Source organism: Opisthocomus hoazin, chromosome 21 (genome assembly GCF_030867145.1).
Source record: "Opisthocomus hoazin isolate bOpiHoa1 chromosome 21, bOpiHoa1.hap1, whole genome shotgun sequence".
Classification (NCBI taxonomy): Eukaryota; Metazoa; Chordata; class Aves; order Opisthocomiformes; family Opisthocomidae; genus Opisthocomus; species Opisthocomus hoazin.
Genome location: NC_134434.1, coordinates 16,153,876 through 16,177,167, shown reverse-complemented (window position 1 = coordinate 16,177,167; position 23,292 = coordinate 16,153,876). Strand labels below are relative to the sequence as shown.

General features: G+C 58.7%; 1 protein-coding gene across 2 annotated transcripts in view; it reads left to right on the top strand.

Moving 5' to 3' along the window:
* Positions 1–23,292, top strand: part of MGAT5B (alpha-1,6-mannosylglycoprotein 6-beta-N-acetylglucosaminyltransferase B) — a 74,739-nt gene that overhangs the window by 27,987 nt on the left and 23,460 nt on the right. For both annotated transcript variants that reach the window (XM_075440962.1, XM_075440961.1), the window contains 6 exons: positions 886–1,030; positions 12,850–12,962; positions 14,310–14,383; positions 15,843–16,013; positions 17,139–17,303; positions 17,924–18,093. In XM_075440962.1, the coding sequence (XP_075297077.1) occupies positions 888–1,030; positions 12,850–12,962; positions 14,310–14,383; positions 15,843–16,013; positions 17,139–17,303; positions 17,924–18,093 (836 nt within the window). In that variant the 5' untranslated portion in view covers positions 886–887. The remainder of the gene's footprint in view (positions 1–885; positions 1,031–12,849; positions 12,963–14,309; positions 14,384–15,842; positions 16,014–17,138; positions 17,304–17,923; positions 18,094–23,292) is intronic.

Here is a 23,292-nt window from a genome sequence, read left to right as displayed (position 1 = left end):
TAAAGATGTGCCGCCTCTTGAACAGCACGCGTGCGTGCAGCGGTGGAGACCCGCGAACCGGGAGAAGTTCAGGGGATTACGCACTGATTAAGTTATTGCTGACGTGAAAGAGCCGTGCTGAGATGAAACAGGAGCTTTATTTTCTGTTCCCTGGCTTCGGGCGCGGGACTGCTGTCACCAGGCAGCCGATCAACCTGGGAGCCAGGAGCTCGCGTCCCCCCGGCCCCTTCCACGCGGCAGCAAACCCGTAGGAAGCAGAGCGTTGTCTGGGGCTGGGAGTCGGGGGTTCCGCTCCGGGGGGGCTTGCTGAGACGGAGCTGTTTCCAGTGCTGGGGCACCCACCCTGGTGCTGATCTGGGTAGAAAAGAAATTCTTCTCTGGCACAGGAAAGCCCGGTGCTGCTGGGAGGATGTGTTGGGGGAGGACCGTGTATTTGCGGTGTTTCCCATCCTTTTCCTTACGCATCCCCTGCAGGCTGCTGCCAAGGGGGGGGGGCTCTTGGAGAGGGGAAAGAATAAAAAGAGCAGAATAAAAGGCTGTTTGGTTAGTGTTTGAAAATAATGTTCGTTTCCCATAAGTACTTGGGATGGGATGGATGGAATGGACAAGTCAGGAGTTCCTGCCCGGAGAGGCTGGTGAGGAGGCTGGAACTCGGGCTGCCTGGCTGGCTTTGGGCACGGGCAGGGATTAACCCTTGCTCGGGCACGGCGGTGGGGCTGTGGGTCTGCTGGCAAAGCCAGGGAGGGGACAGCAGGGACAGCAGGGCACGGAGATGGTCCGTAAGCCACCGAGCCCATCAGTGGGGCCGGGGAGCCTTTGGGCTGAAGCTTGGGGACGGGGTCCGACACAGGCAGCCCGTGACCGTGTCCCTTTGTGTGCCCGCAGTGATGGGCGCGCTGGAGTCCCGAGGGGTGCTGCGGCGAATGAGCGACATGCTGGAGGTGCTGATGAAGAGGATGGACATCCTGGCCAGGCTGGAGAATAGCACTGACTTCCACAAAGGGGATGAAGCGCGATTCCCTCTGGACAGGTCAGTCGGCCGCGCCGATGCCCCATGCAGCCCCCGCGGAGCGGCGCCGGGCTGGGGGGGTTTGTGGGAGCGGAGGACCCCGATGCGCGTGGGGGTGGTGGAGCCCACCGGGGCCTGGGGCAGGTCTTTCGCACTCTCACTGTTTGCCAATTTCTGGAAACCTTTTACTTTGGGATTTCTGAAATTCCTGTGATTTCGGGGCTCGCCTGCAGCGCCTGTCCCAGCTGCTCGTGGTGGGGGTGCCCCTTCGCCGAGCGGTGCTGGAGCTGGAGGTGGGACCCGCCGATGGCTGGAGCAGTACCTGGCGCGCTGGGCTGTGCTCCCTCTGCCATTAAACCCCGGAGCGAGCTCAGGCCAGCTTCTTTCTGCCCACATTCCTCAGGCAGCTGTTGAGAGGATTGTTGTTTGAAATCCAGGGCTGAGGTGTTCCGTCTTGGACTTGAGCAAGGCTTAAAACGAAACGGGAGCAACCTGTCGGGCAGGGCTGGCGTGCTGGCTCCCGCGACGCGGCCGGCCGCTGGAGAGATGCTGTCAGACCCTCCCATCGCGACACGCTAACTTGCTGAAGAGCCGCTTCCCTTTGCTTTGAGAGCCTTTAAACATTTATTAATACAAATTTTGCTGTCACGTCAAGGCTTGCAAAAATAGTAACTAAAGCCACTTGAATGTGGAGGGGCAGAGGTGAAAAAACGGAGGGGCAGAGCTCAGGACAAATTTTACAACGTGGAAAAGATGCCAGAGTAGACTTTATCGAGGTGGAATCGCAGATGAGATGCAAGAGGTGGCAGGGAGGTGACGTGCCAGCGGCGCGGGCGCTGCGGGGCATCCCGGCAGCTCCCGCCTGGCATTCCCACCTCTGGCTCCTGCCTGGGCCTCCCTGTTCATCTGCATTCCCATTTCTCTCCCTCGCTTTCCTTACGAGTCTCTTTTGTGCCTGTAATGGAAAATAAAGTGAGCCTGTAATTAAAGGCTGCGCTGTACTGCCTGCACACATGAATTAAAGCTGCACAGGCAGCCTCGGAGCGCATGGTCTTGCCTTTTAAGTGACGTAATTTCACCTCTGAAAAATGTAATGTACCTCGGTAATGGCAGGTGCTGGGGACTTAGTCGTTACGAGGCTGTCTGGTACCCCAGCATGCAAGGAAGACAGTGGTAATCACCGAGAGGAAGGCGCTTGACTAAGCCAGCAGCGGGAAGGCATTCGCTCTCATTTGATGGCTGTCTTCTCCAGTCTCTTCTTAAAAGAACCAGTAATTTCAGGTGCTGGTGATCTCTGTACACCAGCAGCCGAGAGACAAAGTTACAAGGGTTGATGTGAACGGGCAGCGATCGCTGAGGCTGGGGATCTGCTGCATGGCCAGCGGCTCCGGGGCGGTTGCTTGGAGAGACCAGAGAGGATGGGAGCTCGTGGACCTGACCCGTCAAAGCAGCCTTGGGTTTTGTGTGCGTGCTGAGGTGGGCTTGAGATAAGAGATGTCTCAACTTTCAGCAACAGAGTGTTCCTTGTCAGGGACAACTCATTTATCACCTTTTGCTCCTTATAAATCACCCCTTAAGAGCATTCAGGTGCCTTCACTTGATGCTGCAACAAAACCGATCTGTGTCATCTCCTCGTTCTCACCTGAGCTCTGAAGATCAGGCGCTGGTCGTGGGGCAGAGCATCTCCAGAAGAAGCAGCCATCCTGGAGGGCTTTCTTGTGGAGGGATGTTTGCTGTCACGGTCTGTAACGAAGCACCGGCAGCGTCTGCAAACGCTTGCGAAGCGTTTTCCGAGCGCTCCCCTCCTTGCCCACGGCCCCCGGGTTTGGCCGAGCTCGGTGGCCGGAGGAGGTGCGCTGGCCGCGTCACGGCTGTGCTGGGTCTCTGCGGGTTTGCGCGGCTCTGTCTCCCTGCCAGGCGTGCTCCCCGGTCCGCGGTGACCCACCTTGGCAGAGACACCCTGTCTGCCGCCCTGCTCTGCGCAGAGCCGGGCCCCGGGCTGACCCCGCTGCGCTGAGGGATGCTCTGGGATGCTCCGGAGCTGCGTGGAGCGTCCCGGGAGAAACCAAACAGCAGCCGGTGCGAAACCCGGGCTGAGAGCCCACGGAGCTGGGCAGAGGCGTGCTGAGGCCCCTGTTCCTGGGGGGTAACCGGCTGCAGCCCCTGGGGACCCCCAGTGCCGAGGGGGCACGGGGACCACCCACCAGCCGCGCCAGGGCCGAGCGCTGTCCCCTGGACCTGGATCAGCCCCGTGGCCACGGGGACGCCCTGCTCGTGTTCGTTATTGGGATGCTGGGACTCCACCAAGGCTTGTTTCCACTTCCCCCCCCTTTCTCTGTCTCTTTGATCACCAGTGACTGACTTGAAGCTGTCAGCGAGAGATAATACAATTAAAGGGTGCTAATTTCAAAGGGATTTTATTCTTTAAAGCGTCTCTGGTTAGCATGGCAGCCGCCGTCGTCTCCTTCCCTGCTCAGCAAAGCCGCGAGCACGGGCTTTGCAGTTCCGCCTGCACAAAAGTGGATTAATTCTTGTTTTTACAAAGTGCTCTCCTGCTTAACACTGAATCTCTGATGAAATCAGGAGGGCTTGGGTTTGCAGAGCCCAGATGAAGAGGTGAAAGCTTTGGTGGGCTTTATGGAATAGCTCCATAATTAATCACTCGCAGCCCCCGGGAGCAGTGTCCCCCTCCGGTGCCGCTCCAGCAGAGGGCAGGGGTGGCTTTTCCTCTTGGAAAGTGCAAGGGGGAATTTAAATAAATAGGGTGTAATTAATGACCTGCCTTGGAAAGCCTCCCAGCTGCCAAGGCAGGCAGCTTTACGCAGCTGAAAGTTGCACCAAGATGTTTCTTGCTCCATAGGTGCCGTTGGATGCTGTGTAGGTGCCTCTGTATGTAGCCCACCAGCATCTTGCAGTGCTTTAGACGCAACTCTCGGGAGACCCAAATGTCCAACATCCTCCTTGGAAGAGGTGCCCGGGGTTCTTGTGGGATGTCACACTGGGGTGAGGGGACACAGGCTGCACCCGTGAGCCAGCCTGCTGTGCCCCCTGGGCATGGCTGGATCCCTCCTCCAGCCCCCCCGGGCTCCCCTCTGCCCGCACCGGGAAGGTGAGCGATGGGTTCCCTGATGAGAGCGAGCAGCCTGCCAGTCAGCTGCAGAGAAATCAATACCACTGTTAATTGAATGCAACCCTTGTAAATCATCAGAGGGGAAGGAAATTAGAAGTACTTATGGAAGCCTCCTGGAGAGCTGTTTACTGGGCAAGGGAAACATTAGTTGGAAGTGTTGGTTCCCCGCTGGAAAGCGCGAGGGAGGGGGTCTGAAGTGGCTGACCCCAGCCAGCACCGTGACCCGACAGCACTGGGGCTCAGCGAAGCCTTTCTCCGGGGGCCGGTTCGCCCCCGACCTGCCCCATGCCCCCCGGGAGCTGGCAGCAGGGACCCCAGGGTCTGCAGCGCGTCCCTCTCCCCCACTGAGTGGTTAGCCTGCGAAGGGTGTTGTTTGCTAACGACTGATTAATCTTCAAGCTTAATTACTGCCAAGGCTCAGTTAATTTCCACACATTCTAAGTATTTGTTCTTGTAATCATTACATGACTCCATATTCCCCCACTAATTAAAAGTCTTGCAATATGACACTAAATGGGAGATGTTCCTGCCAGCCTGGCTCGCGTAGCTCCTGAGCCGCTGCCGTTGATAAGCTGGCTTTGGCGACATCGCTGCCGGATGCCGCGGTCCCCTGCTATCCAGGTGAGCCCGGAGCGATCTCACAGAATCCCAGCATGGCAGGGTTGGCAGGGACCTCTGTGGGTCACCCAGCCCAACCCCCTGCCCAAGCAGGGTCACCCAGAGCAGGGGGCACAGCACCGCGGCCAGGCAGGGCTGGAATATCTCCAGAGAAGGAGACTCCACAGCCTCCCTGGGCAGCCTGGGCCAGGGCTCCGGCACCCTCAGAGGGAAGAAGTTCTTCCTCGGGTTCAGCTGGAGCTTTCTCTGCTTCAGTTTGTGCCCGTTGCCCCTTGTCCTGTCGCTGGGCACCACTGCAAAGAGCCTGGCCCCATCCTCCTGACCCCCACCCTGCAGATATTTAGAGGCATTTCTAAGGTCCTCTCGCAGCCTTCTCTTCTCCAGGCTGAACAAGTCCAGCTCCCTCAGCCTCTCCTCGGAGGAGAGATGCTCCAGTCCCCTCCTCATCCTCGTAGCCCTCCGCTGGGCTCTCTCCAGCAGCTCCTCATCTTTCTTGAACTGTGGAGCCCAGCAATGAACACAGCACTGCAGATGGGGCCTCCCCAGGGCAGAGCAGAGGGGAAGAACCTCCCTCGCCCTGCTGCCCACACTCCTCCTCATGCACCCCAGGATCCCATTGGCCTTCTTGGCAGCCAGGGCACGCTGCTGGCTCAAGGTCACCCTGTCGTCCACCAGGACACCCAGGTCCCTCTCCACAGAGCTGCTTTCCAGCAGGGCCGCCCCAGCCTGTGCTGGTGCCTGGGGACCCCTCCGTGCATCCTCTCCCCATCTCCTCGGCGCGGTGCGGGGCTCAGCGAGGGCATCTGCAAGGTGAGGCTGGTGCTACACGGGGTGAAAGCTGTCCAGAGCAGCCCTCAGGGAAGGCAGGACCCGTCCTGCAGCTCAGCCCAGCTGTGCTGGGTGGTTGTTCTGCTGGGCAGAGCTCGGCCTGGGAGCAGCACCAGGGCTGTGGCTGGCAGGGGAGCCCGGCAGCCAGCGCCGAGGAGCCTTCCTCCCCGGTGCTCTCCTTCCTCACGGGTCCCACAGGCTGGTTCAGCCCCGCAGAGGCAGCGGGTTGTTTCTTGCCGGCTCCTGAGGACGTCTCCAGCCTGGTCCTGGATGCTGTCAGCGTTAGATTACAGGGGATGGGTGCAGCGCGGGGGGCCGTGAGGACCCCTCACTTCTGGGGTCCCCATCATGGTCAGGGGAGGAGATGCACGGGGAAACTCCTGCCTGGCAGCCGAGGTAAATCGCATTTCCCTCGAAGGCAGAGCAGAGAGGTGGCTGTGTGCCGCTAGCAGGATCCATCCGTGTGCCCCCACCTTGCCCGAGGGGCTCTGGGCTCGTTGGGACCCAGGGCACCCACACCGTCCCCTCCTGCTCCAGGCTGGCACCTCCAAGCACCTCCTGCTCCGTGTGCCGAACCCACCTGTGCCATGGGTTTTGCTTTCTGTTTGCTTCGTGCCTTTCCGGCTCCAAATCCGGCACGCCGGGAGCTGCGTGGTCGCGGGGCTTTGCAGATGAGGCTTCGCGACGCGTGCAGGTGAGGTGGTGCTTTCTGCGCTGTGCTTTTGTGTTGGGCAGCACGCGGTCTGCCGGGGCAAGCGGAGCCCAGGGCGTCGGGGGGCTGGCGGTGGGGCTGGGGGGGGCAGGAGCGTGGCCCCGGCGTGCGTCTGCCCAGGCTGTGTGGCTGCTGTGCCCTGCGAGGAAGATCAGGTCCCGTGAGCCCGCCGTCGGGTGGCCCTGAGGCGGGAGCAGCTGGGAGCAAGCAGCCGCCCCGGGATGGGCGCGGGGGCTTCCCGGTGCCGGGGGGGGGTGTCTGGGGAGGCTGGGGTGCTGAGGGGGTGAAGCCAGGCTGCCGAAGGAACCCTGCCGCGATGAGGCGTGTGTCTGTGCCCACGGAGCGCGCGGCTGGCAGAGCAAACGCGAGGCTGAGGGCTGCAGAGAAGCACGGCCTCGGGAGAGCGTCTCGCCCGGGGGAACCCGGCCCCGGGGATCGTGGTCAAAACTGGGTATTTTGGGGCTTTTGGGCAGGTCCCTCTTGGTCGAGGCTGGCAACGTCTCCGCAGCTCGCTGGAGGCCGTTCCTCGCAGCCTGCGTTCAGGCCGCTCAAGCTCGTAGGCAAATGTACCTGATTTATGCCCCAATCCAGCGCAGATTTACAGCGTCGAAGTGGCGGATCCCGTCACCCTCCTGGCTGTGACCCTTCGTCTTCACATAAATAAAACCGGCTGCTGCGCGGGCGTGCGGCTCCGGGAGCCGGGAGGAAAGCGAAGGCTTGGGCTGGCAGCTTCAGCTTCGTGTTCGGCTTGGGAAGGAGCTCAGAGCACTTTATATCATTCATAAAATATTTGAATTCATGATCTTGATTATACTTTGCTGGCAAGTTGTCTCTGTGTTGGCGAGATACTGGCTTTGACTGGAGAGTTGGTTTTCATCATTTTCTTCGTGAAATTTATTGCCAGCTTGCAAAAGTGGCAGCGTCCTCGCTGGGTGTGCAGCCACGGGCTTTGGGTTAGCTCCGGCTCTGGTCCTCGAAGTGCAATGGTCTGAGAAGCATCACCCACAGTAAACTGACGTGAAAATAAACGGAAATACTTTCGTGAAAAAAATTCTTCCGTATTTATTACACCATTTACTACGTAACTTGGAGTTGGGGGAGCTCGGGCAGGGCTCTGCCCATGCATCATCCGATATTTGCTTCGAATGCGTTTCCAGGGAACGTTCCCATTCCGAAACGTGTTCTTTGGGATATTTGCCCAGGGTGAATTCCCAGCGAGCGCGAACACGGCCAGAACAAACTCAGCTCTTTATTCAGGTGTTCATGGAGTGGAGACCGAGCTGTTTGTCTCAGCCCGGAGACGTAATGGAAAAGATTGTGGTGCACCGAGATACCAGAAAGGAAGCAGATGCTGTTCTGTGATTCTTTTTTTTTTTTGATATGTTTTTATTTATTTTTTCAATTTTTATCCAGTTGACTGGCTGGAGCTGCCTGTGAAGCATAAAGCCGCTTATCGGTGGTACAGGCCTTCTGGTACGTGGCTCTCGGGAGGGTGCACAGCTGGGTGCAGCACCCCTGTCCCTGTTTGACGTCGGGAAGGGCACGGAGGAGCTGCTCGACCCGGCAGAGCCCGTGCTGGGCCAGCAAAGCAGCGAGGCCGTGCCTCAGCCCCAGCACTTTTTTTTTGCCCCCAAAGTCGCTATAAATTTCTGCCAAGCTGGTAGCAGCCAAGGCTTTGGGCTTTTGTTCTGCTGTGGGGGGGCCTGCGCCTTTCCCAAGCGGAGCAGGGTGCGGGACCCTCCCCGCACTCCCCATCACGGCACCCCGGGGGCTCGGCCGTTCTCCCGCCTCCCCGCCACGGCACGGACCACGAGCTCAAACCAAGCCAGGACTTGTTCATCCAGGCTTAGGGTAATAGCTCCGGCACTGGAGTGACGAGGATTAAAACCAGGATTTCAAGATAAACACAAAAGGCAAAGCTGAGCCTTATGAGCAGGGCACCCACCTGGCCACTGCTGCCTCTCCCACTGCACCCCCCGTTGCGAGCCTTGCTGTCGGGGGACAGTCCCCCTAATTTTAGGAGGGCATCAGCCACCCGGTGACGCCCTCGTGTCCGTGTCCTTGCTCTCTCCCCCACGGGCAGCCCTGGCACCGGGCAGTCGGGTGCGAGCGGCCTTGGAGAGGATGCAGAGATGCGCACGAGGGCACGGATCCTCACAAGAAGTTTTGCTTCCAGCATCGATGAGATTTCCTTGGATTCTCTTACGCCAGAGGAGCAAAGCTCTTAATTGCTCCATCTTCTTTGAGACTGAAATCACCTTTTTTAGCTCTCCAGTGCTTGGATGAGGGCTTTTCCCTGCGTCCCTGGGTACCCCTCGGCTTGTTCCCCCCCGGCTGTTGGGTGACTCTGAGCTCGTCCCGCCGGGGTGGATGGGGAGAGGAGCCTGAGCCGCGAGGGGACCTGCTGGAGATCCCCAGGGGGTGGTTTCTCCAGGAGATTCCTCGGCTGTTTTAACGGGCAGCGCCTGGAATGCTGCTGCGGGAGCCAGGAGGGAGGGAAAGGCCCGTTTCGCCTTGCCGGGAAGGGCTGTCCAGCAGTGCCGCCTCGGGATTTCGGTTCCCTGTCCTGGAGAGCGAGGCTGTCGTGGGGCTTTGTGTCCCCGGGGCGGGGAAGCACCAAGAGCCGAGCACCAGCCCTGGCTCCCGGGCAGCCTCCCCGGCTGCCTTCCGCTCTGCCTTGGGTCTCTGGGCGAGGAAGATGATCTCGGAGAGGCCAATGGCCGCGCCGACGTCGTAACGAGCAAGTTGCTCTCCTTCGCTAAGCTGCTCTGTGCGAATGTTGCATTTGTTGCTGTGTTATCTTCAGAACGTCTGCTGTGCTCCATCTGTATCGGCCTTCCCAAAGTCGCTGCTTTCACCAGTTAATAGCAAGAAATATCGGATGAGCAAGCAAATATGTTTAGGGCATGTATTATGAAGACAACACACAAATAGAAAGAGATTCATCTTTTCATAATGCCACTTTTATAAAAGGCAATAAAAACCCAGTGCCTTGTAAAGGGATAAACAGGCTGAGTCTGAGCGGCTGCTGCAGGGTTGGGGACGAGAGACAAAGTGAAGGGAACCAAATTAATGCATGAAAAAGTAACGGAAAACTCAGCCTCCGGCTGTATTATATGGCAAATGATCCACCGGCGGGGAAAGATACATCTTAATAGCAGTGTTTGAAGCGAGAGGAAGACTGTATACAGTGCAGTATAAGGCACAGTGTGATCTGAATCTTAATCAACATGAGGAAATATAAATCTGAAAATAATAAAGATGAGATCAATATTGATGCTTAGAAGTAAAAGTACTGTATTTGCTGTAGTAAACGGTTTTGAAGTCCCAGGGAAAAATTTATTCTAGAAAACCCATAGTAATTTACTAGAGTTTCAATAGCTGGCACAGCCCCAGCGCAATTTGGTGGCATTTATATTGTCGCCATAGGAAAATATAAAAAGCAACATGGAAAAAGAAAAAAGCCTGCCGCTGCTCCCGGTGCAGTGGTAGCTCTGGAAGCGAGTTCTTCTTTCCGCTAGGCTGGTGGGGTCCGTGCTGACGTCCCAGCTCCGATGGGGACACATGGTGGGACATTCGGCTTCTCCTTCGCTGTCGCTGAGCAGAAGCAGCCTCTTCCCTTGCCCTTCAGGTGCCTCCAGTTACTGAGAATAAGGCATCAAACTCTGGCGAGCTACAGCAAACCTTTTTGCATTGGAGGTTTTGCTTTAAATGTCTTATTTTCTTGTCCTCTGCCCGGGTGACAAATCACTGTAATGGTAGGGGATGCAACTTCTGCTTAACCTTCTTGTCATCTCTTTAATACGTTCAGTGAAATTTGCTGCTCAAGCGACAGCCCTGTTGCCCAGCAGATGAGAACCCCGAGGCGGCTGACTCAGTGCTGCTGTGTTGGGGCTGGCACCGAGGCCCCTCCGTGCTCGCGCCGTGGGAGCGTGGCTCTTCACCCCGAGCATGAAATCCCTTGCTCGAAGTCACGGGTGCTTGGAGGAAATTTGTTTGACGGATAGGGTGAGGAGTGTGCAGGTGGTGGGAGATTTGAGCCTGGTTGCTTTTTTTGGAGGGAAGCTGTCTACCATTTTGCTATCTTTGTAATATATGCCAAGAACCAGGATGGACCTTCTTGTCTCACTTCTCAGTAACCCTCTGCGTTTTGGGCAAAGCCTCACAGAGCCCATGCGACGTGGCTGTATTGTTTGCGAGAGCTGGAAGTGCTGTCTGAGCGTGACGATCAAACGTACATTTTACAGCCGGGGGCTCTGAGCTGAAATCCTTGTGTTCGGGGAGCAGCTGTAGCTCACGAGAGCTGGGCGAGCTGGCATAGACGCCAGGCCAGATCCATCACCCGGTGGAGAACACCGCTGCGGCTGGAGCTCTGGCAGGACTTCGGCTGCCTGCGAGGCTGAGCTGGGAAGAAAGCCATTTCTGTAGGATAACGATCCTGGTTTTTGCTTGAACGTGGTCATGGATGCTCAGCCCTGGCTGAGCCGAGGTCTGGAGGTCATCAGAGGGGAGATGGGGACTGAGATCGCTGTTGACTTTTGAGATTCACCTAATTACTTGGGTGTGTGGGAGCTGGTTCGGACCCAAGAGAGAATTGGGATAGCTTCTGGCAGGAGGTAGATGTTGGATCATGGGCTGATTTGGTGCTCTGAAGCACGGGAGCAGGGCTACTGTGGCTGTGCTCATCCTCTCTCCTTTCCAGGAGTGGTGGAGAAACCTGAGCAGCATCTCCACCAAGCTGACATCACTCTCCTGATGTTGGAGCAGGAGGTTGGGCTCGCTGACTCTAAATTCACTGCATCCTTGGGACGTTTGCTTCCAGACTGCCCATCCCAGCTTCTCCCTGTTTGCTGGGCGCCTGTGCATCGCCTGCATGGTCTGACGGCTGCTTGCTGGTGGACAAAGGCTTGCAGAGACAGGGACGTTGAGAGCTTTCAGGGCTGGCCGAGCTGTGCAGCCCTCAGACTGAGAGTATTTTATCTCCTCAGAGGCACGGTCACGAGCAGAGCTCATCACGGGTCATTTTTGTGCCCATATTTTAGCAGGCCCTCACGAGCAAACTGCCTGCTGCAGCGGGTACTGTAGCTGGCAGGAGACCTGGGGTTTGTTCTCTGCAAAAGGTTGAAAGTTACTTGGGGGCAATGGTGTCCTCTGCATTTCAATATTATTTCTTAAAAGCCTATGATATGTGGCTCCCTGTGGAGGTACGCGGCTTGAATATTGATGGTCATAAACCATGCCAGAAGGAAAAATGTGGGCTGCTGGCTGCTAGCGAATGGACTTTAAATCAACAACTGAAGCAGTATCGGTTCATAAAACCAGGATTTTTTTAGCCTTGAGGACAGAGGTACTTTAAATCCCAGCCTTCGGGTTCACTGATCTGCTGGAGAACAAACATAAAACTTCACCGAGAAGGACCTGACATCAGCACATATTTTTTGCGCCAAGAGTATTCAAGGTAGCCCTTTTGGTGTTGCTCACTGCTGATGACATTTCCTTGTATTATAATGATCTCGGCGGCAGCAGGAGGGAAAACTTACGACCCAGATGCTGCAGAAGGGGAAATTATTCACTGCAATAACCGCGCTCGTCGAGACGTGGTGGTTGTTTGTGGTGGAAATGGCAGGCAAGGCGCTGGAGGTGGAGAGCTTGCTCCGCGCCAAGCCTGGCAGGGCAGCGCTGCTGATGGATTGAGTTCTCTTGCCCTTTTATAGATTACACCAGGTTTTAATTGGCACCCGGCGCTCTGTCACTCGGTCTACACGGTGTGTTGTGTAGAGGAGTCTAATGGGGCCGTTTACCCCGGACGGCATTGATTGCAGGGTTTCATTCGCTGCTCGGCGTACGCAGCGGTTCGACCCGGTGGAATCTGATCCCAGGCCTTGGCGGGAGGGTGCCCGCGGGCTTCGCCGGGGCTGCCAGACCCAGCCCAGCGACACCGCCGCTCGCCCCGGCACGCCGTCCCCGCACGGCCCTCGCCGCGGGACCTGGAAACGCGCTCGCCCAGATCTGCGGCGGGCGGGCTGGCTCAGGCCGTCCGCGCGTCCTCCTGCCTGCTGTGCGTCTGTCCGCGGTCTGCTCCGGGCCCACCGGCTGCCTCAGCCCTCCCTCGGTTTTTCTGTTTTCTTTTCTCTGTATTTTTGGGTTTTTTCTCCCTTTTTTTTTCCCAGCACGGCTTCCTACATGGACCGCAAGGCAAATAATCACAGCAGAGGATTTTCAGACGTAGCGCACATGAAATAAGAAAAACAATTTTTTCCAGCCTATTTAATATTCCCCCATGTAAAATGCACAGATGTACCTGTTTTTGTCAGCACACTGTGAAAAATGGCAGAATACTGATTTACGCAGGTTTTTGGTCCAACCTCTTGGAAGGCAGTGAGCTCTCTGCCCGGTACGCACTGGACCACGCGTTCCCGTGTTGCGTCCTGGAGCTGCGCTCAACCTGCTGGCAGCTTCCACGGCCGGCACGCTGGCTCGGGGCACCCCTGGGTGCCACCGCTGGCAGACAGCAAGCTTTCAGGGTCTGTCTGGGTTTTTTTTTTTCCCCAGGTTCCAGCCAGCAGCTGGGTTAATGGAGAGGATCCAAGCTATAGCTCAAAACGTCTCAGACATCGCAATAAAAGTAGATCAGATTCTTCGGAACAGCCTCCTGAACGGGAAAGGTGAGTGTCCCCGGGGGTCCCCACGCTCCAGACCTCCTCCGTGTTACGCAGTTGCAGTGGGGAGATCCAGCCAAGCCTACCACGAAAAATTTGGTACAAATGCGGAGGAACGGCTGCTGATCTGTGGTTACCCAGCTGACTCCGGTCTGCAGGGCTAGGTAGGGCACCGAAGCTCTGCAGCAGACCTAGGGCAGCTCCGTGTGGATCAGCGCGTGGTCACGCCGTCTCTCTGAGGGAGACGAGGTCCGGAGCGCGGTCTGAGCCTGCTCGGAGGTTTCCAGGGCTCTCACTTTGCCGTTACAGCCAGGAGAAGGAGGCTGCGTAGGGAGCCTCTGACAGCAGTAATCTTCTAAGAGCGTTGCCTCACTTGGCCGGGGAGGGCTCGAGAGCAGGGGAGATCAATCTGCAGAGCAGCAGCACCCGGGAGACTCGTGCCTGCCAGGGGGACGAATGGTGACGAATCTGAATTGCCATCAGAAATGAATGGCACAGAATTCAATGCAGAGTTAAAGACGAGGAGCTGTGCCAGCACAAACACCTGGCCAGAAAAATGGGGTGGTTTGCATCCAGAGCCCGGAGGCTGGGATCCAGCTCCAGGAGAGCCATTTCCATCCCAGTCTGGCAGCGCTGAGAGGGCGGCTGGGCTCTCCAGACCTTTCTCTGCGTAGCTGCGTGGTTCTCGGGGTTCGGGCTGGCATCGTCAGGTAGAAGGTGCTTCTGTTGCCTCTTCCACCTCATGCGTTTTCAGTTGTAGGCAAAGGAGGGCTCATAGGAGGGGCGGTGTCTTTTATTAATCCAACCACAGAGGAAGAAAAGCTCCTGTTACCTTTTTAGCCACTTTTGTGCCTTATTCCAGGGCTGACCTCTTCTCGCAGCAGCTCAGCAGGACAATTTTTACTGCCAGTTTACAGCATAAAGGCTGCCAAGTGCTTCCTTAGAGGCTGCAGCCTGCTTACGGGTGATGAACAGGAGCGTGGATAGGTGGGACCTGGCGTCTGGACCTGGCTGGGAGCAGCGGGGAGCTGTGATACAGAGACCTGCTGAGCCTTATGAGAGGGGAACGTGCTCTCGGCATTGAATCAGGGCTGGGGGCTTTCCTCTGCTTCCTCCCTGACCTTGGGGACGGTGCTTCACATTTTGGTGTCCTGCTCCGTTGAGTGGGATGGGGCTGTCTGACGGCCCAGACGCGGCACCGATGAACGTGCTTGGGGGCTGGCAGCCCCATCCCATCCCATCCCATCCCATCCCATCCCATCCCATCCCATCCCATCCCATCCCATCCCAGCATTTCTAGCTGCTCTGCTGGCGCGTCCCAGCTCTCCCCATGCCCAAATTGTCTTCCTGCAGTGGTGGAAGGCAGGAGGGACCAGTGCGAGGTGCCCAGGGACCCCAGATACCCTGACTGCGCTGGCAAAGTGGAGGTGAGTTGGGGGGCCCCGTCTGGGAGAGGATCTTGACCTGGGGTGGAAGCTTCTGGGAAGGCCACAAAGCAACGACCCTGGGGGTTAGACTGGGAAGGGCGATGGGGAGGGGGATGCTTTCCCGAATAAAGCCGTTTGCTTTCAAAGGGGAAAGGTGCTGCCGGTTGCAGAGGGAGGAGCGGAGCCAAAGACATGGCAAGCAAAGCATGGCCATGCTGCGAGGAGAAAACACGAGGGAGGTGTCCACCCTCCTCTGGGCGCCTTTGCTGTTTGCCCAGTAAGAAGGCGTACACCTGCAGTGTGGTCCTAGGAAGCACCGAAGCCGCGGTACGCAGCGGCGTGCAGGCAGCAGCACAGCCAGCTCTGAGAGAGCAGCTCTGCCTGCAGCCCTCCCTGCCTGCGGCTTCTGTGTTTAACGACAGAAGCACGGCGAGGAGGAAGAACTGTCACGTTGTCTTTAAATATCTGGAGCGTCAGCTAGTGTCTGGGGAATAATCTCAGCAGCGCACAGAAGAGCATCTCGTTAAGGTGGCCAGGACCTCCATCTCGAGCAGGATGTCCTGCCTGACCCAGCCTGCTCTTTACACCTGAGTGCAGCCTGGCATTTGGCCCGGAGCATGATTGCTTTGTCAGAGAGCATATTTACATGAACTAATTAAAAGCATCTCCCTCTTCCCTCCCCTTCCCAACCTCCTGCTTCAAGCTCAGGCTTCTGCAGGGCCAAGCCTCCCTGAGAAGATGTTGAAGGCTATATTAAAATTATAGCGGGGGGTTGCATTTTCCTCTTCCCCTGGTGCTAGGCTTCCTTTCCTTCCACAATTTGCGTAAATTCCGAACATAATTGAATTGTGGAAGGCTGTAATTCCATCTCCTGTCTGGGTGATTGCTGCGTTTTACATATTGGGCGCAGCGACCTGTCTCCCGAGTAGATTTGTTTCTGTAGTTGAATTAGGAAGAGGCTGGCGACAGCCCTTGTGGGGGATGATAAATCGGCGCCGTGGTCGCTGGTTATTCTCCTTCATGTGAAATCATCCTCGGGGGCTGCCGGTGGATCCGTCTCCCTGCCGCGCTGCGCCCGGGGCGGTGAGATCAGCGGCTCGGCTCGCTCCCCGGCCGAGAAGAAAACCCTGGGGTGTATCACGTCCGAGGGACTGACGGCTGTGCCCCTGGGGAATGCACGTGCTGGTCTGGAACCGGTGCTAGAAACCCAGCGAGCCCCCAGCAGACCCTCCGGGCTCTTCCTCTGCCCTGTGTGGAGGCACCGGGCGGGCAAACGTCGGCACCGGTGCTGGGTGCGCCCGGGCTTGCAGCCCGTGATCCACCCTCTGCTCGCTGCCAGCTCCCAGCCAGAGAAGGGTGGTGGAGAAGGCAGGTTGCCCGTAGCAGGGGGGGCTCGCAGGGCTGCCACGTCCCCCCCGACCAGTGGACGAGCCCCACGTGTTGCTTTGCCCCCTCGCAGTGGATGAGGGCCAGGTGGACCTCCGACCCCTGCTACGCGTTTTTTGGCGTGGACGGCACCGAGTGCTCATTCCTCATCTACCTCAGCGAGGTCGAGTGGTTCTGCCCTCCCCTGCCGTGGCGGAACCGGACGGTGGCTTTGCCTTCCCCCCCGCCGCTGCCCCGGGCACAGGTAAGGGGGGTCAGGCTGCGTCCCGCCGGCCCTGGGGTCTGGCGGAGGCGAGGGTGTTGAGGAGGGGGAGGCAATGGCTTCGAGGAGGGGGAGGTGATGGCGTTGGGGGGAGGGAGATGATGGTGTTGAGGGGAGGGAGACGAGGGTGCTGAGGAGGTGGAGGCGATGGCGTCGAGGGGAGGGAGGTGATGGCGTCGAGGGGAGGGAGGCGATGGCATCGAGGAGGGGGAGGTGATGGCGTTGGGGGGAGGGAGATGAGGGCATCGAGGAGGGGGAGGCGATGGTGTCGAGGAGGGGAAGGCGATGGCATCGAGGAGGGGGAGATGAGGGCATCGAGGAGGGGGAGGCGATGGCATCGAGGGTGCTGGGAGTGTTCTCAGAGCCAGCGGGCCACGGTGCTGCACATGGGTTTTCGTAGGATCGTAGAATGGTTTGGGTGGGAAGGGAGCTTTAGAGGCCATCTCGTCCAACCCTCTGCCATGTGCAGGGACATCTCCAACTGGATCAGGTTGCTCAGTCCAACCCAGCCATGAATGTTGGCAGCGATGGGGCATCAACCACCTCTCTCGGCAACCTGTGCCAGGGCCTCACCACCCTCTTTGTAAAAGATTTCTGCCTTATATCCAGCCTGAATCCCCCCTCTTTTAGTTTAAAACCATTACCCCTTGCCCTGTCACTGCAGGCCCTGCTAGAAGAGTCTGTCCCCATCTTCCTTGTGAGCCCCCTCCAGGCACTGGCAGCTGCTCTGAGCTCTCCCCGCAGCCTTCTCCTCCCCAGGCTGCCCAGCCCCAGCTCTCCCAGCCTGTCCTCCCAGCAGAGGGGTTCCAGCCCTCGGATCATGGCTGGGGCCTCCTCTGGCCCCGCTCCCGCAGCTCTGCCCTGTGCTGGGGAATCTGGGATGTCGTGAGATGCTCTGGGCGCAGCCGGGCCCCTGGGCTTTGGTGCATGAGGTGGAGGAGCTCTGCTGTCAGGTCTGGTGGTACCGGGGGGAGCTGTGTCCATCCCGGAATGACCCCCGGCACCTCGGCTGCGATGGGCAACCCTCCGCCAGCCCCGGGCAGCCCAGGGGCTCCTCTCGCGGCCGGTTCCCCCCCACTCAAAACACAGAGCGTGCTCCTTTCCTAGGCAGCTTTCCGGAGTGACCTGGCTCACCTCCTGGAGCTGATGGGCACGGGGAAGGAGTCCCTCAGCTTCATGAAGAAGAGGATCCGGCACTTGGCCCAGCAGTGGCTGCGGGCGGCTCGGCGCCTCGAGCAGAAGCTGAAGGGCCGGCAAAGGGACCAGAAACAGGTACGAGCAAACGGCACGGCGGGGTCACGGTGGGGAGACGGAAGGGCTGAGCCCTTGGGAACACGGGGAGGAAAATTCCTTTGTGGAAGCCCGTGGGTCTGCAGGGTTGGCCCGCGGTCCGTGGGCGCGACTCTGCAGACGCTCGGGATGTCACGGGACTGGTGTTGCTGAACGTGGGGTGAAGTTTGGAGGAGGGTCCTGGTGGGTGGGAGACAGCGGGCAGCCGTCGGCGGCGGGCGGGAAGGTTGGCACGTCTCCTGCACCGGGGTGCCCAGGGCGCTGGCCTGCCCGTTCGCGTGCTGGCCATGCCCTGCCCTTCGGTCGCTGGTGCCAGGCGACCGGCTCTGGTCCGCGGGACGGACCGCGATGTGCATCAGGAACGCGAAGCCGGTTGGAAGATACGGAGCGCCCGTCGATGGGAGCTGGTACCTCTGACTGTTGGGTCTTGGCTGGTTGGACGTAGACCACTTGGCTTTACACCCGACTGATTTCTCTGGGTAATCACAAAAGGAGCTGGAGGAAATTGGGGACCATGAGCCATTTTGGGCTGGAAAACCCGAATTGTCCCTTTCCCCTGGCACCACCCATCCCAGCACTGACCCCTCTCCTTGTCTCTCCAGATCTTGATCCATATCGGCTTCCTGACGGAGGAGTCGGGGGATGTCTTCAGTCCGCGGGTGCTGAAGGGGGGCCCGCTGGGCGAGATGGTGCAGTGGGCTGACATCCTGGCTGCCCTCTTCCTCCTGGGACACAGCCTGAGGGTCACGGTCTCCCTGAAGGAGCTGCAGAGGTGGGTGATGCGGGTGCGTGGTCCCCCTGAGAGGCTCTGCCCCCAGCGCCTGTGTGGGTTGCGTCGAGGTTTTGCATGAAAGCCCGAGGTCTGCAAAGGCTCGGGGCTGGCTTTTCCCCCACGCTCACCTCGGGCAGCGCTGGTGCTGTGCTGGTGCAAGCGCTGGGTGAGAGCAGGTCACCAGCGTCACGGCTGGGACCCATCCCATCACTCCTGCATCCAAGGACTGGTGCAAACTAAGGCTTTGCAGCAGGGCTTCGCATGGGGCTGATGTGGAGATGTCTGGGGCAAGGCTCTGCCCTGCGTTCCCGGCGCTGGATCTGAGCAGCGTCAGTCCCTTTGCTGTCAGTGCACAGCGTCCCCTGTGTCCCCTGACGCCTGCCTGGGGCTGGGTGTGGGAAAGGCTCCGTTTCCCGTTCTCCAGGGATGCTGGCTGCAGGATGCAGGTGTCCTGCAGCTCGCTGGCTCTTCCACGGAGCACGGCTGCGCTCAGCCCCCGTAGCTTCCTTCCTTCCTTCCTTCCCTCCCTTCCCTCCTTCCTTCCCTCCCTTCCCGCTCCGCGGTGAGGCGGGCAGCTGGGGCGGCTGTCCCTTGGGGGTGGCAGCCAGGAAGGGTCCCTCCTTGGGAGGGGATGGTGCCGGCCTGGGGACCTGCCGGGGAATCTCCCGCTGCCGGGGCCCTTCCCGCAGAGGGATGGGCGTCTTCTGCCGCGGGAGATGGGGCGATGCCGGGGGAGGGTGTGCGAACAGCTACGCTGGGCCACCCTACGAGCGTCTCCAGGCAGCACCCTGTCTGCAAGAGGGACCAACAGTAGATGGAAAAAGTAAGAGGGAGAAGATGAGCGTGCCGCCGTCCTCTCTGCTGACGCAGTTCTGCTGTTACCGGGCTGGCGCTGCTGCCTCCTGTAACCTCGCAAGGTTTCCTCGCCTCCTGCAAGACGTCTGGAGTTGGAGGGCAAGTGCCAGGGAAAATGCAAATTAGGATGGGTTATAAATCGGGAAAAGCCTGAAGCTGCCTCGGGGACTGGGCAGGTTTTGGGCGATGCTAAGCCAGCATCGGCCATATAATGAGCCGTGCTGAAAAGGGAGTGAAAAAACCCAACAATCTTGGAAAAAAAACCAACAAAAAATCCCAACCCAGCCCCTGCGGCATTCAGAATTAATGAACAGAATTAGCTCCTGACTAATTAACTCCAAAAAATAATCCTGGTCCTAATGTAAGAGGCAGCAGCTTCTCAAAGAGGCGGGCACGCATCACGGCAATCTCCACGTGGCGTGCTGAGCTAAATTGACGTGCTAAATAATATCTGTGTGCTCAAGGATGAAGGGAGTTAATGGCTGGGAGCGTTGTGTTGTCGCTGTGTGCTTCTTGTTTGTGTTTTTTAATGAAGAGCCTCACGGTGGTCGTTTAACGAGGGGAAGGAGCTGGCTGAGTCTTACTGGGGGTTTCGCAGCGTCCGTCTCCCTCTGCGAGTGACTCGGGAGGGAGCTGCTTGCTGCCCGTGGTATTTCACCTTTCTCAGAAGCACAGGAGCTTCGGCATCGGTTGACACCTCCTCTTCTGACGTGGGTTTGGATGTGTCCCCTGGGATGCCTGGGAGCGGCAGCTCCATCTCTCCCCCTTCGTAGCTGCGACGGGGAGCGAGCGAGCTGGGCTGGGGCTGCACGTCCTGCACTTCTCCCCATCCCAGGGACAGAAACGGTCCCCACCTCCCTGAGCGTGTGTCCTGTGCCTGGCTTTGATGACATTTTAAGTGCTGGACACCCGCATCGTGAGTCCAGCTCCATGTTGATGGGGCTGGGTGAGCAGAGGCAGGACCTGGGGCCGTAGCCAGGTCCCCTCTGTCCCTTTGGAGACCGAGCTGGTGTTCACTGGGACCCTCCTGCAGCCCACCAAGAGACGGGTTAATGCGGGTGTTGGAGGGCGAGCAGGGGACCCCGAAGGGAGGGACAAGTGGCAATCCTGCTCGGTGCTTGCAGACCTCTCAGCAACGTCCTGCCCTCGGGCCTGAGTGGTGTTAGCGGTGATGAGGTGATGACATAAGCCTTCCTCCCGCTGTGAGCAAGCAGGAGGCTTAGCAGAACACATGTCATTAATCAGGAATTGTGCTAATAGTTAATCTTGGGCGGTTCGTTAAAGCCTGGAGGGGACTCGTAGCCGCAGCTGTGGGCAGGGGCTGGTGGGCAGAGCGCGGGGGGTGTGCGAGGGGCTGGAGCTGGGCTGCGGGGACGAGGCACAGCTAAAGCTGCGTCGCTGTGGCGGGGTCAGCCCAAGAGATTTCTTATCCCTCCTGCCCCCGTGTAACCTCCTGAAGCAGCAACGCTTCCTCTGCTGTGGACCCGGGCTACATTTGTCCTCTCCCGTCCCGGGCACCTCTTGCTGAGCGTGCAGCAGGGCAGGCACCAGCGTCGGGGTGGGTCTGGCGATATTTTGCTCCAGCAATGTGAAATGTTGAGTCTGCTCCTGGTTTATTTTGCTTTGGCACCCTCTGCTCCTTTCACGGCTCCGAGCTGTAGCTGCTCCTGCCCCGCGCAGCCTTCATGGGGCAAAGGCTGGCGCCCGCAAGTTATTCACCATGGAGTAACCTCTCTGCTGGTTTGGTTTTTGTCGCTTCGAATTTCGGAGCTGATTTTTCTACGCGTATTGATCACTGGCGAGGGATCAGTGGAAGGTCTGCGTGCACACACGTCAGCCGGTGGTTACTGAGAGCTGTTCCTCGTTAGCATCTCCATCAATCGCAATGCCCGGAGGCCGTGGGTGGTCGGGATTGGGTCTGGAATTTTGGGGATCAGGCAAACGAGGAGGAAAAGTAAGTCCCTGCTCCAAAAAAACGGTGATGACGGGTCGGGAGCGTGACTGGGTTGTGCTGGGCACCTCTCCATGCCCGGGGCTCCAGCGGGATGCCAGGCGGTGAATAGCAGGGGTGTTAAATGGTTCTGCCCTGGGTTTGGGGACCAGCCAAGGAGCTCTGGCGAGCTGCAGGCTTGCTCCAGGGCTCAGCATGGCACCGTCCGAATGCCCCTGTGGGGTCTGAGATGGGTGCTGCTGGGCTCAGCCCTGCTGGTTTATCTTTTGCCCACTGTAGACCTTAAAGACCTGTGAATTCCGCTGCCGTGTCCTGCCAGAGGCTGATTTTCCTCCTGCAGCCGAACCAAGTGCAGGTCTCTGTCCTCTATTGAATTTCTCAGTGAATTTGTGAACTTCTGATGCATCTTGACAGGCCAGGGGTGAAACAGGGGATTATCTGAGGCTGGTGCAAAGCGTCGCCGGGCATGTGCCGCTCCCGGGGGGGAAAGGAAAGCGTCGAGCTGGAGCCCGGGGGTCGGGAGCTGTTTTGCATCGAAGATTTGTGCTGGGTGGGCAGGGAGGGAGCCGGCAGCATTTCAAGCCCTGTCTTGAAGCAGGGAGGGAAGAAAGATCATAGAACAGGTTGGGTTGGAAGGGGCCTTAAAGATCATCTGGTTCCAACCCCCCCGCCACGGGCAGGGACCCCTTCCCCTTGACCGGGGCAACCTCAGATCCCAAACCTGACTGCAAACACTGGATTCTTGCTGAGGGCTCCTTGTGCTGCTTTGGAGCCAAAATGTGCTCTCAGGGAAGTGAGAACCAAGGCTGGTGTGTGCGTGTTGCTTGGTAGGGGAGGAGGGGGAAGTGCCTGAGAGACCTGAGCTGGGTTGTTAATGAGGCAGCTTACCAGGAGGTGCTGGAAAATTACAAGCGGTGCCGTCGGAGCGATGGCTGCGCTGGGGCAAAAGCCGCAAGGAGCCGAGCCCCTTCCTCCAGAGCACCCTGGGCGCAGGGGGGGGGATGCGCTCGGCCTCTGCCCTCGGGAGAGGGGCACAGCGGGTGCTGGGGGCACCTCCAGCTCCCACCCCGTCCTTGGGTGATGGGCACGCTCATGCTGGCATGGGGGCTAAGGGAGAGCTGGGGGAGACCGGGGTGCGGTGCTGGGAGCTGCCGGACTGGCAGGGACTATTGATCTGGGTGCCGCTGAAAGGTGCTTTTTGCAGTGACCCCCTTGAAATTAACTGCTCATGAGGCAGGACAGAAAGTCGAAGAAAACAGGATTTGATGCCTCGTGGGGTCAGGGCTTTACAAAGTGTTCTCAGAGCTTAATTGCTCCGGTGTCGAGTTCTGGACTCCTAACACTGGCCCTGGCAAGGCACTGAATTTTGAGCACGTGCCTGTGCCGCGCTGGCAGCCCTTTCCCTGCGGAGCAGTAGCTGTGCCAGCGGGTGCTCTGGGCCACGAGCTGCTCCCCGGGTGCCGGGGCAGCACGGATGGGCTGCGGCAGGGCGGGCACCGCGGCGGGACGGGGCTCAGCTCCGGCTGCCGCCGCTCTCCTGCGTTGCCTGGCGTGTACGTAATGACAGCTGCCGCTTTCCTGCGCTTTCCACGGTCACCGAGGCGTATTCGGGCTGCAAAAAGGGGCGTTCGGATGGAAACACGATGTCCAGATGAAGGCATTTCTAGTGATTTTCTGGCAGATCAAAGCCATCTTTCTGTCTCGCATCTGCTCACGCGATGCCCAGGCTCCGGGCTCACCGTCCCTCGGCAGCTGGCACGTCCCGCCCCGCTGCTGTGCGGCCAGCCGGGAATCGCTCGTGGAAACGGCCAGAAGTGCCCAGTCGTGTGCGGTCCTGGAGGAGCTGCGTGGGGTAAATCCCACAATTTATCAGCTCCGCACTGGTGGGGAGGAAGCCCCAGCCTCTAACGCAGCATCAGATGTGCCCGCTGCGCGAGACCGAGCGCTTCTGTAAGCTGCTAGAGGTACCGGGGGGTTCTTTTTCTGGCCAGGCTTTGGTGTTTGTGCTGGGACACGGCTGCGTACGGGATGCTGTGGGCTTCGGCAAGGCCGGATGTTTGCTTACAGGGCTCGGGGGGAGCTGAAGATGATGCCCCTGATTTTGGGTGCTCGACCGCTGCAAACCCTTGCAAAGACAGGGGTGATGAGGGCTGAAGCAGGGGGTTACACAGAGGCTGGACACCCCACTGTGTGTCTGAGCGTCGCTGGGTGCTCCAGCCCGTAGTTTGACCGGGACACGTTTCCAGCAGACGTGTCGCAGGTGATGGGATCGGCAGGGATCCGGCGGCGTCACTGGGGAGAAATCGGCTCTGCTGTAGGGATATCCATGAAGATCTGGCTAAAACTGTCCTTTCATTTTGAGCAGCTGGGACAGCAGGGGACAGCAGGGGACA